At 42.6% G+C, this 18,193-nt stretch overlaps 1 protein-coding gene and 7 non-coding genes across 8 annotated transcripts; 1 reads left to right on the plus strand and 7 right to left on the minus strand.

Annotated features, from left to right (window-relative positions):
- Positions 1-814: 814 nt before the first annotated feature.
- LOC130520397 (5S ribosomal RNA) lies at positions 815-933 on the minus strand. Its single transcript, XR_008948817.1, has one exon. It is a non-coding gene; the product is annotated as a 5S ribosomal RNA (ribosomal RNA).
- A 1,543-nt stretch (positions 934-2,476) lies between these two features.
- On the minus strand, positions 2,477-2,595 carry LOC130520401 (5S ribosomal RNA). Its single transcript, XR_008948821.1, has one exon. It is a non-coding gene; the product is annotated as a 5S ribosomal RNA (ribosomal RNA).
- A 1,614-nt stretch (positions 2,596-4,209) lies between these two features.
- LOC130520398 (5S ribosomal RNA) lies at positions 4,210-4,328 on the minus strand. Its single transcript, XR_008948818.1, has one exon. It is a non-coding gene; the product is annotated as a 5S ribosomal RNA (ribosomal RNA).
- A 1,527-nt stretch (positions 4,329-5,855) lies between these two features.
- On the minus strand, positions 5,856-5,974 carry LOC130520402 (5S ribosomal RNA). The gene has a single exon (XR_008948822.1). It is a non-coding gene; the product is annotated as a 5S ribosomal RNA (ribosomal RNA).
- Positions 5,975-7,501: 1,527 nt separating this feature from the next.
- Positions 7,502-7,620, minus strand: LOC130520403 (5S ribosomal RNA). Its single transcript, XR_008948823.1, has one exon. It is a non-coding gene; the product is annotated as a 5S ribosomal RNA (ribosomal RNA).
- A 1,552-nt stretch (positions 7,621-9,172) lies between these two features.
- LOC130520399 (5S ribosomal RNA) lies at positions 9,173-9,291 on the minus strand. The gene has a single exon (XR_008948819.1). It is a non-coding gene; the product is annotated as a 5S ribosomal RNA (ribosomal RNA).
- A 1,534-nt stretch (positions 9,292-10,825) lies between these two features.
- On the minus strand, positions 10,826-10,944 carry LOC130520400 (5S ribosomal RNA). Its single transcript, XR_008948820.1, has one exon. It is a non-coding gene; the product is annotated as a 5S ribosomal RNA (ribosomal RNA).
- A 2,106-nt stretch (positions 10,945-13,050) lies between these two features.
- Positions 13,051-17,974, plus strand: LOC130520396 (uncharacterized). The gene is made up of 2 exons (XM_057024131.1): positions 13,051-13,141; positions 13,227-17,974. Exon 2 carries the CDS (start codon positions 13,620-13,622, stop codon positions 17,751-17,753), a length of 4,134 nt encoding a protein of 1,377 aa, XP_056880111.1. The 5' UTR covers positions 13,051-13,141; positions 13,227-13,619; the 3' UTR covers positions 17,754-17,974.
- The last annotated feature ends 219 nt before the right edge of the window (positions 17,975-18,193 follow it).

Here is an 18,193-nt window from a genome sequence, read left to right on the forward strand (position 1 = left end):
ACAAGATTCAAGTCCGATAAATGAAATCAACTTAAAAGCAATGTGCCATGGCCGGGAATCGGTGCCATGACCGGGAATCGATCCCGGGCCGGTGCGGGCCAGTTGACAATTGCTGTAAGAGACAACCTGATTGAAACCTCCTGAAGACCCCAGAGGGAGAGTTCGAATCCAGCTTTGGGCATTATCAAAGAGAAGATATTTGATTGAAAAATTCACCATCATAAAAATGTTTAAAGAGCATAGCAGTGTCTGTGAGGTTTATGAGCCAGAAATGCTGCTCTTTTTAGGAGCACAGCCATCTATTAAACTGTAGTTTGTGTCATAGCATAGTTTTATTGACAAATTCTAAATTGCAAGTAGCAGATATGAACAGGGAAATGCTACGTTATCTGCTTATTCTGTTACAAATAATCTGATGAGATAGGTGTGGAGTTAATTCAGTTGGGGATAGACAGATGGAATATTAGTGTTGTTAGTATGATACTTGAGTTCTTTAGATATTGTTTTCAATTCAGGAATCTGCCGCCTTGAGTTGGCTTTTTTTTGAAGACAGAAATGTTGACAATAGTGTGGACCAAAGTGGGAAATTCAATTTTATTTAAACACAAACACACACACACACACACGGACGGACGCACGCACGCACACACACACAGACACACACACACACTCCTAAAATATTAAATCTCAAACGATGTACAATAGTGCAACATTAAATCTCAATGTTAGAAGTACTTAAGAAGTGAATTACATCTGGCTGGATAATTATCAGGAACACTGGCGGCCTCTGCTGACCCAGTGGAAGAGTGCAAAAAGCTTACAGCACCTGGGATTCCCAGGCGGTCTCCCATCCAAGTACTAACCAGGCCCGACCCTGCTTAGCTTCCGAGATCGGACGAGATCGGGCGTTCTCAGGGTGGTATGGCCGTAAGCGAGAGCAGGTGCAAGAAAATGGCCTTTTGAAGTTAATACACTCAAACTTATTTTCTTGAAACATTTATTCTGGTGGAGATTGTCCATTTTGCTTTGTCACAGTCCAAACCTCAATGTTGGAGCAGCCTCCAATCCATTCCCCCCAAAAAGAAAAGGCTATACAGTGATCCCTCGCTATATCGCGGTTCATCTTTCGCGGCTTCGTGGATTTTTTTTGCGAGTCGTTCATTGCAGTTCTCAAATATAATCGAAGGTGGCATATCCGTTTCTAAAAATCTTCTTGCTCAGAAAAAGAAAGAGCGCCAACAACTACCCATAACAATGTTCTTCTCTCGGAGAAAGACTCCTGCGCCTTCAGTAGAAACAGACGCTACAGCGGCGCGGAGTCAGGACGCAGAGGCACAGCTGGGACTGGGAAATACGCGAGTGACAATGTTTCCAACCTTGTATTACTAGATTAAAATTATTGTTTTAAACAAAGTTTGGTCTTTAAAACAGGTTTTGATGTTTGGTTTCATTCTACTGTTCAGTATTGCATTGTAAAATAATTTAAAAAAATAAAGTTGCTACTTCGCGGATTTCACTTTTCGCGTGTTACTTTTGGAACGTAACTCCCGCGATAAACGAGGGATCACTGTATAGCCTATGAGCGTCATATCATCAAATCTGCCTAGAACGGCTCTTGGATGAGAGGTGAAACGCCTTCAAAAAAATCAAACAAGATTCAACTCCGATAAATGAAATCAACTTAAAAGCAATGTGCCATGGCCGGGGATCGGTGCCATGGCCGGGAATCGATCCCGGGCCGGTGCGGGCCAGTTGACAATTGCTGTAACAGACAACCTGATTGAAACCTCCTGAAGACCCCAGAGGGAGAGTTCGAATCCAGCTTTGGGCATTATCAAAGAGAAGATATTTGATTGAAAAATTCACCATCATAAAAATGTTTAAAGAGCATAGCAGTGTCTGTGAGGTTTATGAGCCACAAATGCTGCTCTTTTTAGGAGCACAGCCATCTATTAAACTGTAGTTTGTGTCATAGCATAGTTTTATTGACAAATTCTAAATTGCAAGTAGCAGATATGAACAGGGAAATGCTACGTTATCTGCTTATTCTGTTACAAATAATCTGATGAGATAGGTGTGGAGTTAATTCAGTTGGGGATAGACAGATGGAATATTAGTGTTGTTAGTATGATACTTGAGTTCTTTAGATATTGTTTTCAATTCAGGAATCTGCCGCCTTGAGTTGGCTTTTTTTTGAAGACAGAAATGTTGACAATAGTGTGGACCAAAGTGGGAAATTCAATTTTATTTAAACACAACACTGACACACACACCACACACACGCACGGACGCACGCACGCACACACACACAGACACACACACACACACACACTCCTAAAATATTAAATCTCAAACGATGTACAATAGTGCAACATTAAATCTCAATGTTAGAAGTACTTAAGAAGTGAATTACATCTGGCTGGATAATTATCAGGAACACTGGCGGCCTCTGCTGACCCAGTGGAAGAGTGCAAAAAGCTTACAGCACCTGGTATTCCCAGGCGGTCTCCCATCCAAGTACTAACCAGGCCCGACCCTGCTTAGTTTCCGAGATCGGACGAGATCGGGCGTTCTCAGGGTGGTATGGCCGTAAGCGCGAGCAGGTGCAAGAAAATGGCCTTTTGAAGTTAATACACTCAAACTTATTTTCTTGAAACATTTATTCTGGTGGAGATTGTCCATTTTGCTTTGTCACAGTCCAAACCTCAATGTTGGAGCAGCCTCCAATCCATTCCCCCAAAAAGAAAAGGCTATACAGTGATCCCTCGCTATATCGCGGTTCATCTTTCGCGGCTTCGCGGATTTTTTTTGCGAGTCGTTCATTGCAGTTCTCAAATATAATCGAAGGTGGCATATCCGTTTCTAAAATCTTCTTGCTCAGAAAAAGAAAGAGCGCCAACAACTACCCATAACAATGTTCTTCTCTCGGAGAAAGACTCCTGCGCCTTCAGTAGAAACAGACGCTACAGCGGCGCGGAGTCAGGACGCAGAGGCACAGCTGGGACTGGGAAATACGCGAGTGACAATGTTTCCAACCTTGTATTACTAGATTAAAATTATTGTTTTAAACAAAGTTTGGTCTTTAAAACAGGTTTTGATGTTTGGTTTCATTCTACTGTTCAGTATTGCATTGTAAAATAATTTAAAAAAATAAAGTTGCTACTTCGCGGATTTCACTTTTCGCGTGTTACTTTTGGAACGTAACTCCCGCGATAAACGAGGGATCACTGTATAGCCTATGAGCGTCATATCATCAAATCTGCCTAGAACGGCTCTTGGATGAGAGGTGAAACGCCTTCAAAAAAATCAAACAAGATTCAAGTCCGATAAATGAAATCAACTTAAAAGCAATGTGCCATGGCCGGGAATCGGTGCCATGGCCGGGAATCGATCCCGGGCCGGTGCGGGCCAGTTGACAATTGCTGTAACAGACAACCTGATTGAAACCTCCTGAAGACCCCAGAGGGAGAGTTCGAATCCAGCTTTGGGCATTATCAAAGAGAAGATATTTGATTGAAAAAATCACCATCATAAAAATGTTTAAAGAGCATAGCAGTGTCTGTGAGGTTTATGAGCCAGAAATGCTGCTCTTTTTAGGAGCACAGCCATCTATTAAACTGTAGTTTGTGTCATAGCATAGTTTTATTGACAAATTCTAAATTGCAAGTAGCAGATATGAACAGGGAAATGCTACGTTATCTGCTTATTCTGTTACAAATAATCTGATGAGATAGGTGTGGAGTTAATTCAGTTGGGGATAGACAGATGGAATATTAGTGTTGTTAGTATGATACTTGAGTTCTTTAGATATTGTTTTCAATTCAGGAATCTGCCGCCTTGAGTTGGCTTTTTTTTTGAAGACAGAAATGTTGACAATAGTGTGGACCAAAGTGGGAAATTCAATTTTATTTAAACACAAACACACAGACACACACACACACACGCACGGACGCACGCACACACACACACACACACACACGCACACACACACACACACACACACACACGCACGGACGCACACACACACACAGACACACACACACACACACACACACACACACACACTCCTAAAATATTAAATCTCAAACGATGTACAATAGTGCAACATTAAATCTCAATGTTAGAAGTACTTAAGAAGTGAATTACATCTAGCTGGATAATTATCAGGAACACTGGCGGCCTCTGCTGACCCAGTGGAAGAGTGCAAAAAGCCTACAGCACCTGGTATTCCTAGGCGGTCTCCCATCCAAGTACTAACCAGGCCCGACCCTGCTTAGTTTCCGAGATCGGACGAGATCGGGCGTTCTCAGGGTGGTATGGCCGTAAGCGAGAGCAGGTGCAAGAAAATGGCCTTTTGAAGTTAATACACTCAAACTTATTTTCTTGAAACATTTATTCTGGTGGAGATTGTCCATTTTGCTTTGTCACAGTCCAAACCTCAATGTTGGAGCAGCCTCCAATCCATTCCCCCCAAAAAGAAAAGGCTATACAGTGATCCCTCGCTATATCGCGGTTCATCTTTCGCGGCTTCGCGGATTTTTTTTGCGAGTCGTTCATTGCAGTTCTCAAATATAATCGAAGGTGGCATATCCGTTTCTAAAAATCTTCTTGCTCAGAAAAAGAAAGAGCGCCAACAACTACCCATAACAATGTTCTTCTCTCGGAGAAAGACTCCTGCGCCTTCAGTAGAAACAGACGCTACAGCGGCGCGGAGTCAGGACGCAGAGGCACAGCTGGGACTGGGAAATACGCGAGTGACAATGTTTCCAACCTTGTATTACTAGATTAAAATTATTGTTTTAAACAAAGTTTGGTCTTTAAAACAGGTTTTGATGTTTGGTTTCATTCTACTGTTCAGTATTGCATTGTAAAATAATTTAAAAAAATAAAGTTGCTACTTCGCGGATTTCACTTTTCGCGTGTTACTTTTGGAACGTAACTCCCGCGATAAACGAGGGATCACTGTATAGCCTATGAGCGTCATATCATCAAATCTGCCTAGAACGGCTCTTGGATGAGAGGTGAAACGCCTTCAAAAAAATCAAACAAGATTCAAGTCCGATAAATGAAATCAACTTAAAAGCAATGTGCCATGGCCGGGAATCGGTGCCATGGCCGGGAATCGATCCCGGCCGGTGCGGGCCAGTTGACAATTGCTGTAACAGACAACCTGATTGAAACCTCCTGAAGACCCCAGAGGGAGAGTTCGAATCCAGCTTTGGGCATTATCAAAGAGAAGATATTTGATTGAAAAATTCACCATCATAAAAATGTTTAAAGAGCATAGCAGTGTCTGTGAGGTTTATGAGCCACAAATGCTGCTCTTTTTAGGAGCACAGCCATCTATTAAACTGTAGTTTGTGTCATAGCATAGTTTTATTGACAAATTCTAAATTGCAAGTAGCAGATATGAACAGGGAAATGCTACGTTATCTGCTTATTCTGTTACAAATAATCTGATGAGATAGGTGTGGAGTTAATTCAGTTGGGGATAGACAGATGGAATATTAGTGTTGTTAGTATGATACTTGAGTTCTTTAGATATTGTTTTCAATTCAGGAATCTGCCGCCTTGAGTTGGCTTTTTTTTTGAAGACAGAAATGTTGACAATAGTGTGGACCAAAGTGGGAAATTCAATTTTATTTAAACACAAACACACACACGCACGGACGCACGCACGCACACACACACAGACACACACACACACACACTCCTAAAATATTAAATCTCAAACGATGTACAATAGTGCAACATTAAATCTCAATGTTAGAAGTACTTAAGAAGTGAATTACATCTGGCTGGATAATTATCAGGAACACTGGCGGCCTCTGCTGACCCAGTGGAAGAGTGCAAAAAGCTTACAGCACCTGGTATTCCCAGGCGGTCTCCCATCCAAGTACTAACCAGGCCCGACCCTGCTTAGTTTCCGAGATCGGACGAGATCGGGCGTTCTCAGGGTGGTATGGCCGTAAGCGAGAGCAGGTGCAAGAAAATGGCCTTTTGAAGTTAATACACTCAAACTTATTTTCTTGAAACATTTATTCTGGTGGAGATTGTCCATTTTGCTTTGTCACAGTCCAAACCTCAATGTTGGAGCAGCCTCCAATCCATTCCCCCCAAAAAGAAAAGGCTATACAGTGATCCCTCGCTATATCGCGGTTCATCTTTCGCGGCTTCGCGGATTTTTTTTGCGAGTCGTTCATTGCAGTTCTCAAATATAATCGAAGGTGGCATATCCGTTTATAAAAATCTTCTTGCTCAGAAAAAGAAAGAGCGCCAACAACTACCCATAACAATGTTCTTCTCTCGGAGAAAGACTCCTGCGCCTTCAGTAGAAACAGACGCTACAGCGGCGCGGAGTCAGGACGCAGAGGCACAGCTGGGACTGGGAAATACGCGAGTGACAATGTTTCCAACCTTGTATTACTAGATTAAAATTATTGTTTTAAACAAAGTTTGGTCTTTAAAACAGGTTTTGATGTTTGGTTTCATTCTACTGTTCAGTATTGCATTGTAAAATAATTTAAAAAAATAAAGTTGCTACTTCGCGGATTTCACTTTTCGCGTGTTACTTTTGGAACGTAACTCCCGCGATAAACGAGGGATCACTGTATAGCCTATGAGCGTCATATCATCAAATCTGCCTAGAACGGCTCTTGGATGAGAGGTGAAACGCCTTCAAAAAAATCAAACAAGATTCAAGTCCGATAAATGAAATCAACTTAAAAGCAATGTGCCATGGCCGGGAATCGGTGCCATGGCCGGGAATCGATCCCGGGCCGGTGCGGGCCAGTTGACAATTGCTGTAACAGACAACCTGATTGAAACCTCCTGAAGACCCCAGAGGGAGAGTTCGAATCCAGCTTTGGGCATTATCAAAGAGAAGATATTTGATTGAAAAATTCACCATCATAAAAATGTTTAAAGAGCATAGCAGTGTCTGTGAGGTTTATGAGCCACAAATGCTGCTCTTTTTAGGAGCACAGCCATCTATTAAACTGTAGTTTGTGTCATAGAATAGTTTTATTGACAAATTTTAAATTGCAAGTAGCAGATATGAACAGGGAAATGCTACGTTATCTGCTTATTCTGTTACAAATAATCTGATGAGATAGGTGTGGAGTTAATTCAGTTGGGGATAGACAGATGGAATATTAGTGTTGTTAGTATGATACTTGAGTTCTTTAGATATTGTTTTCAATTCAGGAATCTGCCGCCTTGAGTTGGCTTTTTTTTGAAGACAGAAATGTTGACAATAGTGTGGACCAAAGTGGGAAATTCAATTTTATTTAAACACAAACACACACACGCACGGACGCACGCACGCACACACACACAGACACAAACACACACACACTCCTAAAATATTAAATCTCAAACGATGTACAATAGTGCAACATTAAATCTCAATGTTAGAAGTACTTAAGAAGTGAATTACATCTGGCTGGATAATTATCAGGAACACTGGCGGCCTCTGCTGACCCAGTGGAAGAGTGCAAAAACCTTACAGCACCTGGTATTCCCAGGCGGTCTCCCATCCAAGTACTAACCAGGCCCGACCCTGCTTAGTTTCCGAGATCGGACGAGATCGGGCGTTCTCAGGGTGGTATGGCCGTAAGCGAGAGCAGGTGCAAGAAAATGGCCTTTTGAAGTTAATACACTCAAACTTATTTTCTTGAAACATTTATTCTGCTGGAGATTGTCCATTTTGCTTTGTCACAGTCCAAACCTCAATGTTGGAGCAGCCTCCAATCCATTCCCCCCAAAAAGAAAAGGCTATACAGTGATCCCTCGCTATATCGCGGTTCATCTTTCGCGGCTTCGCGGATTTTTTTTGCGAGTCGTTCATTGCAGTTCTCAAATATAATCGAAGGTGGCATATCCGTTTCTAAAAATCTTCTTGCTCAGAAAAAGAAAGAGCGCCAACAACTACCCATAACAATGTTCTTCTCTCGGAGAAAGACTCCTGCGCCTTCAGTAGAAACAGACGCTACAGCGGCGCGGAGTCAGGACGCAGAGGCACAGCTGGGACTGGGAAATACGCGAGTGACAATGTTTCCAACCTTGTATTACTAGATTAAAATTATTGTTTTAAACAAAGTTTGGTCTTTAAAACAGGTTTTGATGTTTGGTTTCATTCTACTGTTCAGTATTGCATTGTAAAATAATTTAAAAAAATAAAGTTGCTACTTCGCGGATTTCACTTTTCGCGTGTTACTTTTGGAACGTAACTCCCACGATAAACGAGGGATCACTGTATAGCCTACGAGCGTCATATCATCAAATCTGCCTAGAACGGCTCTTGGATGAGAGGTGAAACGCCTTCAAAAAAATCAAACAAGATTCAAGTCCGATAAATGAAATCAACTTAAAAGCAATGTGCCATGGCCGGGAATCGGTGCCATGGCCGGGAATCGATCCCGGGCCGGTGCGGGCCAGTTGACAATTGCTGTAACAGACAACCTGACTGAAACCGCCTGAAGACCCCAGAGGGAGAGTTCGAATCCAGCTTTGGGCATTATCAAATAGAAGATATTTGATTGAAAAATTCACCATCATAAAAATGTTTAAAGAACATAGCAGTGTCTGTGAGGTTTATGAGCCACAAATGCTGCTCTTTTTAGGAGCACAGCCATCTATTAAACTGTAGTTTGTGTCATAGCATAGTTTTATTGACAAATTCTAAATTGCAAGTAGCAGATATGAACAGGGAAATGCTACGTTATCTGCTTATTCTTTTACAAATAATCTGATGAGATAGGTGTGGAGTTAATTCAGTTGGGGATAGACAGATGGAATATTAGTGTTGTTAGTATGATACTTGAGTTCTTTAGATATTGTTTTCAATTCAGGAATCTGCCGCCTTGAGTTGGCTTTTTTTTGAAGACAGAAATGTTGACAATAGTGTGGACCAAAGTGGGAAATTCAATTTTATTTAAACACAAACACTCACACACACACACACACGCACGGACGCACGCACGCACACACACACACAGACACACACACACACACCACACACACACACTCCTAAAATATTAAATCTCAAACGATGTACAATAGTGCAACATTAAATCTCAATGTTAGAAGTACTTAAGAAGTGAATTACATCTGGCTGGATAATTATCAGGAACACTGGCGGCCTCTGCTGACCCAGTGGAAGAGTGCAAAAAGCTTACAGCAGCTGGTATTCCTAGGCGGTCTCCCATCCAAGTACTAACCAGGCCCGACCCTGCTTAGTTTCCGAGATCGGACGAGATCGGGCGTTCTCAGGGTGGTATGGCCGTAAGCGAGAGCAGGTGCAAGAAAATGGCCTTTTGAAGTTAATACACTCAAACTTATTTTCTTGAAACATTTATTCTGGTGGAGATTGTCCATTTTGCTTTGTCACAGTCCAAACCTCAATGTTGGAGCAGCCTCCAATCCATTCCCCCCAAAAAGAAAAGGCTATACAGTGATCCCTCGCTATATCGCGGTTCATCTTTCGCGGCTTCGCGGATTTTTTTTTGCGAGTCGTTCATTGCAGTTCTCAAATATAATCGAAGGTGGCATATCCGTTTATAAAAATCTTCTTGCTCAGAAAAAGAAAGAGCGCCAACAACTACCCATAACAATGTTCTTCTCTCGGAGAAAGACTCCTGCGCCTTCAGTAGAAACAGACGCTACAGCGGCGCGGAGTCAGGACGCAGAGGCACAGCTGGGACTGGGAAATACGCGAGTGACAATGTTTCCAACCTTGTATTACTAGATTAAAATTATTGTTTTAAACAAAGTTTGGTCTTTAAAACAGGTTTTGATGTTTGGTTTCATTCTACTGTTCAGTATTGCATTGTAAAATAATTAAAAAAAATAAAGTTGCTACTTCGCGGATTTCACTTTTCGCGTGTTACTTTTGGAACGTAACTCCCGCGATAAACGAGGGATCACTGTATAGCCTATGAGCGTCATATCATCAAATCTGCCTAGAACGGCTCTTGGATGAGAGGTGAAACGCCTTCAAAAAAATCAAACAAGATTCAAGTCCGATAAATGAAATCAACTTAAAAGCAATGTGCCATGGCCGGGAATCGGTGCCATGGCCGGGAATCGATCCCGGGCCGGTGCGGGCCAGTTGACAATTGCTGTAACAGACAACCTGATTGAAACCTCCTGAAGACCCCAGAGGGAGAGTTCGAATCCAGCTTTGGGCATTATCAAAGAGAAGATATTTGATTGAAAAATTCACCATCATAAAAATGTTTAAAGAGCATAGCAGTGTCTGTGAGGTTTATGAGCCACAAATGCTGCTCTTTTTAGGAGCACAGCCATCTATTAAACTGTAGTTTGTGTCATAGCATAGTTTTATTGACAAATTCTAAATTGCAAGTAGCAGATATGAACAGGGAAATGCTACGTTATCTGCTTATTCTGTTACAAATAATCTGATGAGATAGGTGTGGAGTTAATTCAGTTGGGGATAGACAGATGGAATATTAGTGTTGTTAGTATGATACTTGAGTTCTTTAGATATTGTTTTCAATTCAGGAATCTGCCGCCTTGAGTTGGCTTTTTTTTGAAGACAGAAATGTTGACAATAGTGTGGACCAACGTGGGAAATTCAATTTTATTTAAACACAAACACACACACACACACGCACGGACGCACGCACGCACACACACACAGACACACACACAAACACACTCCTAAAATATTAAATCTCAAACGATGTACAATAGTGCAACATTAAATCTCAATGTTAGAAGTACTTAAGAAGTGAATTACATCTGGCTGGATAATTATCAGGAACACTGGCGGCCTCTGCTGACCCAGTGGAAGAGTGCAAAAAGCTTACAGCACCTGGTATTCCTAGGCGGTCTCCCATCCAAGTACTAACCAGGCCCGACCCTGCTTAGCTTCCGAGATCGGACGAGATCGGGCGTTCTCAGGGTGGTATGGCCGTAAGCGAGAGCAGGTGCAAGAAAATGGCCTTTTGAAGTTAATACACTCAAACTTATTTTCTTGAAACATTTATTCTGGTGGAGATTAGAGAAGAAATGGACCACTTCTTGTCAAAGTGACAGGTTGACCTTTCCCTGAACCCGCCCACATCTGTCCCCCCCCCCCCCCCCACCTCCCTTCCCCGCCTCCCACCATTTTTTAAAAGGGTGGATCCCCCCCCCCCCCCCCCCCCCCGCCTTTCTCGCTTGCTCATCTGTTTTTAATAAGGGCAATAGTTACAACACAGTGACAAAACAATTTTGCCATAGTCCTGGCATAGCCATCCGTGGACAACATGAGTAGTTCTACATCCTTGATTGGTGAGACGGCTGTGACCGTTATAAGAGAATTGTGTGGAAAAGTAGTTGAAAAATCCACGGTGTTTGTACAGCGTTCTCAGGCGCCACCTTCGGAGCCTTTGCAGCAAGAATGGTCTTTGGAGCCTTATAGTCAAACAGGGAGTTTTGGGTATGTGTTCCGTTACAAGACGGGGGAGCTGATTCTCTATCAGAGGGAAGAATCTTCCAGCGAGGGGCCTATGTTGTCGGCTACGATGTCTTCCAATGACTGGGGTGTGTTGAAACTGATCAAACCGAGAATGGTGTGTGTGACTGAAGAAGGCTGTGAAGAAAGAAACAACACAGAACAGAAACCTTCCACAGAACAAACATTTGTGAAACAGTTGTGAAAACTAGAGAAGAGAAAACTATTGGAGAAAGTTAGACCGTTAGAACCCTAACACTGTGGTTCAGAAGAAAAGAGAAAAGAGTTGGTGGCCTCAAGTAAGAAATTTAGGGGCCTACGTTGTCTTCCGGTGTCCGAGGTGTGTAACTGAAGAAGCTTAAATCCCGTGGAGACCTGGAGGCCCTCCTGGAGAAAAACATTCTTAACATGAGTTATATCGCCTGAACCTGTTGTTTGGTAGAGTTCCCGTGTAGGGATGTATCCCCATGGGACCAGTTGGTCCACCGGGGCAATCGTCAATATCAGACTTTTCGGCGCCAATCAACTTTTTTTTTTTTTTTTTTTTTCCTTCTCGCCAAGCATTGTAAAGCGAATATATACATGATCATCTCACAGTCATTAGCTCAGTCCTCCAGAACTTCATCGGAAGCTTCACCGTCTGCGAGCGCGTGTAACAAACAAAGATGGCTGCAAAGATGACTACCGGTAAGCCTCAAATTCTTCCCAAACTTTTTCTCTGTAGTTTTCTAAATAGTTTTAGAAAACTATTAATGAATGAACTATTAATGATTAACTACTATTTACGAGTAACTGTGTTTTAGAAGTTACAGTAGAGGTTCACCATATGCCAATTTATCCTGGTAAGCAATCCGTGATCTTTTTAACCTGAAAGTTGTTCTATTTTTATTCTAGATTTTTAAGTGTAACTTTCTGTATCTTTAAAGTCAGCGCCGATGAGTTTGAAGGAATAACCCTCACGCAAACAGACATTGGTATTTTACATACAGTTTTTTTTTGTTTTGTTTTGTTTTTTTATGAACAGCTCAGTTGTTCATAGATTGCTGAAATATAACTTTTTATGATACATTTTTCAGATCTGTTAGCCAGGGCTGAAAGATTGGTATTCGAAGACAACCAAGAAACTGAAAAAGCAGTAAAAGCATTGCTGTGTTCTGAAACCCCACCCCCCGTGCAGGGGACAAATTGCTGTGTATCTGAAATTGGTGAAATTGAGATTGAGAGGGAAACCTCGGCACTTCAACATGGGACTGACTCAAGTAAGCAGACGAACAAACTCTCCAGAAGACGTGTGAGACAGCCAGGAGGACCGAAGTCGACTGTACAAGGTAATATATTTATCTGTGATTAGAAGTATATACAAAATATGTACCGTTTTGATGATTTGTATTTTAACGATTTTCCCCTCTGTCTAAACAGAACCATCAAAACAGAACCTTCAAACGTGCGCCTCTCTGAGCACTGTGACTCCCACGGCAGCTCCACCCTCCCGTGAACCTTCTGCCCCTGCGAGGAGACGTAGAATACGGCAAGCGTGTACCACTCTGACCCCTGTACTTACAGCGGGACCCACGGCAGATCGACCCTCCCTTTCACCAGATCCTTTCGAACCTGCGAGGCCGATAAGGAGACGTAGGAACCAGAGACACAAGTCTAACATTGTTAGGAGATTGTTTGATGGTATATTTTATACTATATCTTCTTGACTAATAATAATAATAATATATAAAAAAAAAAAAATAACTCATCTCTCATCTAATTACAGATTCAGGGTTGAGATTAAACGAGAGCGTTCCTGAACCGTCCTTCAACAGGGTCGAGGGGGATACGGGGGGCAACGATCATCCCCAACAACAGCACAAGCACCACGAGAGCGTTCGTCAACCGTCCTTCAACAGGGTGGACGGGGATACAGCCGGATACAATCATCCCCAACAACAGCACGAGCACCACGAGAGCGTTCCTGATCCGCTCTTTGACAGGGCTGAGGATACAGGCTGCTACATTCATTCCCAACACCCCCAAGACAAGGTAGTGCTGGAGATTTTCAATAATGTCATACGGTATATTGTTTCCTCCAATTGTAACCAAAGGTGTACTAAAACAGTGTTGAAAAAGCTGTAATTTTTTTTTCCTTTTTCTGTCTTTTGTTTAAGATATGGATGAGGATTTCAATGTTGAATATTTTAATCAAGTACCGATTGTTTTACAAATAGCTGTTGATCAATTAAGTGATGAGGATTTCAATGTTGAATATTTTAATCAAGTACCGAATGCTTTACAAATAGCTGTTGATCAATTAAGTGAAATTCCAATCTCCATTCCAATAAATTTACATTTTACAGAGCAAAATGAAAACGTCCTAGAACTTGACACCTTACAACTCATAAATGATGCCCTCGAAAACCTTAATGCAGTTAATGCAGTAGAGTTTGAAAATCATTCTCCTTCATCAGCTCTCCACACGCAAAGTGATCATGTCTTACACGCGGTAACAATCAGATCAGAGACGGATTCAGCAGAGACACAATCGGCTCTTCCTAACCCCGCTCCTGAAAAGGGTGAGAGGTCAGGAGAAGGGGGGCCAGAGAGCAGCTCCTCACCCCATCTTTCTCCTCAGCAAGGGGGAGGAGGGCTAGGAGAAAATCCATCCGATCTCTCTCCTGAGCGGGGTGAGAGGTTTTTTAATGATTTTAACGCATGGAGAACAAGACGCTCCTTTAACATTCCCACTCGGGGAAATGTGCCTGACATTGCAACATTCTATCGAGATGTAACAGGGGTTATCAGCGAATTGGTGGATGTTGCCAGACGACATAGTAGTCGCAATGATTTAATACAGTTGGAGGTGGTGGGTGAAAACGTACACAATCATGTTACAGTTGCTGTGGATGAACAAGGTGAAAATATTCTACCGGCTTTTAATGGAATGCTAGATCGGATTGTGCAGTCAAACGGTATCATTTCAGCGGATGAGCATATAGAATTCATCCTTCACGTGGTGCAGAACCCAGGAGGAGGTGCCAAACGTAAGATGGAGAAAACTCTAGACTGTGAAATCATTGACAAAAAAAGACGTCACTTATTTATCGTAGACAACAGAGACAACCAGCTTTGCTTCGCCATCAGTCTAGCTCACGTTATCTACCCGAAACTTACTGAAAGAGAATGCCTTGATATTGCGAGGAAGTTGCAGCATCAGGCTGGTTTAAATGATGAGACCCCCGTCACTTTCAGTGACATTGGTAAATTTGAAAATATTTTGGGGCGTAAAATTGTTGTGTTTTACAGAACATGCCACAGTAAACCCCTCTCACATTATGAGACAAAATTCTCTGATCGTTCCAATCAGTTGTTTCTCTTTTTACTACAAAATCACTATTATGGGATAAAAAATCTCAAAGCCTTCCTGGGGTCGTCAGTCTGTAATTATTGTTACAAGACTTTTAAGCACCCCTATACCCACTTTTGTAAAGGTTACTGCGCAGTGTGCAACGATCCTGCCTGCCCCACAGAGGGGTTCAACACAGTGGTTTGCTCTGACTGTAACAGAACGTGTCGCTCACCCTCTTGTTTCACCAGACACAAATTGGTCGGTTCAAGCAGAAAGTCCAGCCTCTGCGACCAAATCAAAAAATGCGCACGATGCGAACTATACTACAGTGTCAATTTGTCGTTAGACGATGCAAAGCATCGCTGTGCGGTGAAAAAATGTAAAATCTGTGGTGAAAAACTGCAGAGCGACTCTAAAGTCGATCATAGTTGTTACATTCCTACCCTCCAACCAGACATCTCACATCCTGATTTGGTTTTTTATGATTTTGAAACATTTGTGGGTCAAAATGGAGAGCATGTTCCTTTTTTAGTGCATACAAAAACATCCAAAGGTGAAGAGAAGGCGTTTTATGGTCTTGACTGTGCTAAAATGTTTATTTTGCATTTCAGGAAGACACGATACAAACAGAACATCTTTATAGCCCATAATGCCAAGGGGTTTGACAGTTATCTGGTGTTAAAAGGTATGTTGGAACTGGATGTGACGCCACAACAGATTCTGATGAACGGGAGTAAAATCCTCAGTTTTGAGGAATCCCATTATGGTCTCAAATTCATAGATTCCCTGTCATTTCTCCCCATGCGTCTCAGCGCTATGCCCAAAGCCTTAGGATTCACTGACAAGACCAAGGGGTATTTCCCACACAAATTTAGCTCAGAAATTCACCTCAATTACGTGGGGCCCTATCCCGTTCCGTCCGACTACGACGTAGATCGCATGACGGTGCGCGAACGGGAAGAATTTGACCCGTGGTACAACGAGGTCAGCCGAGGTACCTTTGACTTCCAAAAGGAGGCCTCGCTGTACTGCAAAAATGATGTTGACATTCTCACCCAGGGCAGTCTTAAATTTAGAGATCAGTTCCTAGGTGAGACGGGGGTAGACCCTTTTGGTTCTATCACCATAGCCGGAGCCTGTATGAAGGTGTTTCGCACCAATTATCTGACTCCTAACACTCTGGCTATCCCCTGCCCTCACAACTATTTGAATCAGAGCAAAAGATTCTCTAGCGCATTGGTTCAATGGTTAGAATGGTTGATGCACAAAGAAAAAATCTTTATACAGCATGCTCTAAACATGGGTGAAAAACAGATTGGTGCATTTTTCGTAGACGGATATGCTGAGATTGACGGTGTAAAACATGTCTGGGAATTTCATGGATGTTTTTACCACGGCTGTCCCAGTTGCTTTGATCCCACAGTACAGTGCGATATGAGAGGCGTCACCTTTGGTGAACTCCACTACAAAAGTGAGAAGAGGGTGAGTGAGCTACAGACCACACATGGGGTTCGTGTTGTAGTCATGAGAGAACACACGTGGAACCAGATGAAAACAACATGCACGGAGGTTAAAGAATTTCTCCGTTGCTTTAACGCTCCTGAGCCTCTCAACCCCCGAAAAGCACTTTTCGGAGGTAGAACGAGCGCTTTAAAACTGCGACACACGGCAGCGCCCGATGAAACCATCCACTATGTTGATGTCACCTCACTGTACCCGTTTGTCAACAGTACTTGCTCTTACCTCCTTGGTCACCCCGTGATCATCTACAAAGATTTCGAGGACCCACGCAGCTACTACGGCTTCATCAGAGCCACTGTGTATCCTCCTCGAGGTCTTTTATTCCCCGTGTTACCGCACAAAAGTGAGGGAGGTAAATTACTCTTTACACTGTGTCGCACCTGTGCCGAAACTAACAATGAGGGTGGCCCCTGCGAACACGACGATGAGGGCAGAGCTCTGACGGGGGTCTGGGTCACCGTTGAATTCATCAAAGCTCTGGATGTGGGGTACAGGGTGGGTAAAATTACAGAAGTCTGGCACTTTGACAAGAGCAGCGACACTGTGTTTACCGACTACATACACACCTTTTTGAAAGGAAAGCAGGAAGCCTCGGGTTACCCCGCTGAGGCGACGGACCGAGAGAGCAGGGAAAAATACATCAGGGACTATCAGGAGCATCAGGGCATCCTTTTAGATGCTGGCAAAATCGAGACCAATCCTGTGAAAAGACAGGTTGCTAAATTGTGTCTCAACAGTTTGTGGGGAAAGTTTGCACAGAGAGATAATTTGTTTAAAACCACCATTGTCTCAGATCCTAAAGAATTCTTTAGTTACATGTTTTCAGGTAAATACAAAGTCGAATACTTTTCCGTTCTCCACAGCAACAGAGCTCTCATCAGGTGGAAATACACCGACGGGTACGTTCAACCCCCAGGTAAACAGAGTAATGTTTTTATTGCAGCATTCACCACAGCACACGCACGACTGAAGCTGTACAGTTATCTGGAAAAACTACAAGACAGAGTGTTTTACATCGACACAGATAGTTTAATCTATCTGGTCAAAGAGGGTGAGAAACCTCTAGAGCTGGGTAACTATTTAGGTGACCTGACGGATGAACTGGATGGTGACAGCATTCAAGAGTTTGCAGCGGCGGGTCCCAAGAGTTACGCGTACCAAACACGAAATAAAAAGAAAGTCGTCATGCGTGTGAAAGGTATCACTCAGACCCGGGAATTTTGTGAGCGTGTGAGCTTTGACAGTGTCAGAGAGCTGGTGGAGGGTTACCTGAGTAATAAACAAGAGGGAAACACGATCGAGATCCGTCAACACAGCATCAGACGTGATAAAAAGGGTTTTGCATTGAGAAATGTGTCATTTGATAAAAAATTTAGGGTGGTGTATGACAAAAGACGACTCTTTGCTGACGGAACAACTCTGCCTTTCGGGTATTAGAAATGCAGGAAATTGAATTTGATCCTAGGTTTATCTTTCCTTTTTTTTGTTTAATCGTGGGTCCGAGCGGGTGTGGAAAGACCTATTTTGTAAAAAATGTATTGGAAAACTGTGACCGTGTAATAAATGTTGTACCTGACAATATCGTGTGGATTTATACCTCTTTTCAACCTATGTACACTGAACTGCAAAAGATGATTAAAAACATTAAATTTGTCAAAGGTCTGCCAGATTCTTTTGAAGATGAAACACTGTTTCCTCCTGATCAAAAGCATTTGATTATTTTGGACGATGTTATTTTTCAAGCCTCTGACCATCCTGAAGTGGTAAAGATTTTTACACAGTATCGCCACCACAGAAACATGAGCGTTATGATGTTGACGCAAAACGTGTTTCACCAGGGTAAACACAGTCGCACCATCAGTTTGAACAGCAATTAT

The sequence above is a fragment of the Takifugu flavidus genome, unplaced genomic scaffold, assembly GCF_003711565.1.
Source record: "Takifugu flavidus isolate HTHZ2018 unplaced genomic scaffold, ASM371156v2 ctg370, whole genome shotgun sequence".
Classification (NCBI taxonomy): Eukaryota; Metazoa; Chordata; class Actinopteri; order Tetraodontiformes; family Tetraodontidae; genus Takifugu; species Takifugu flavidus.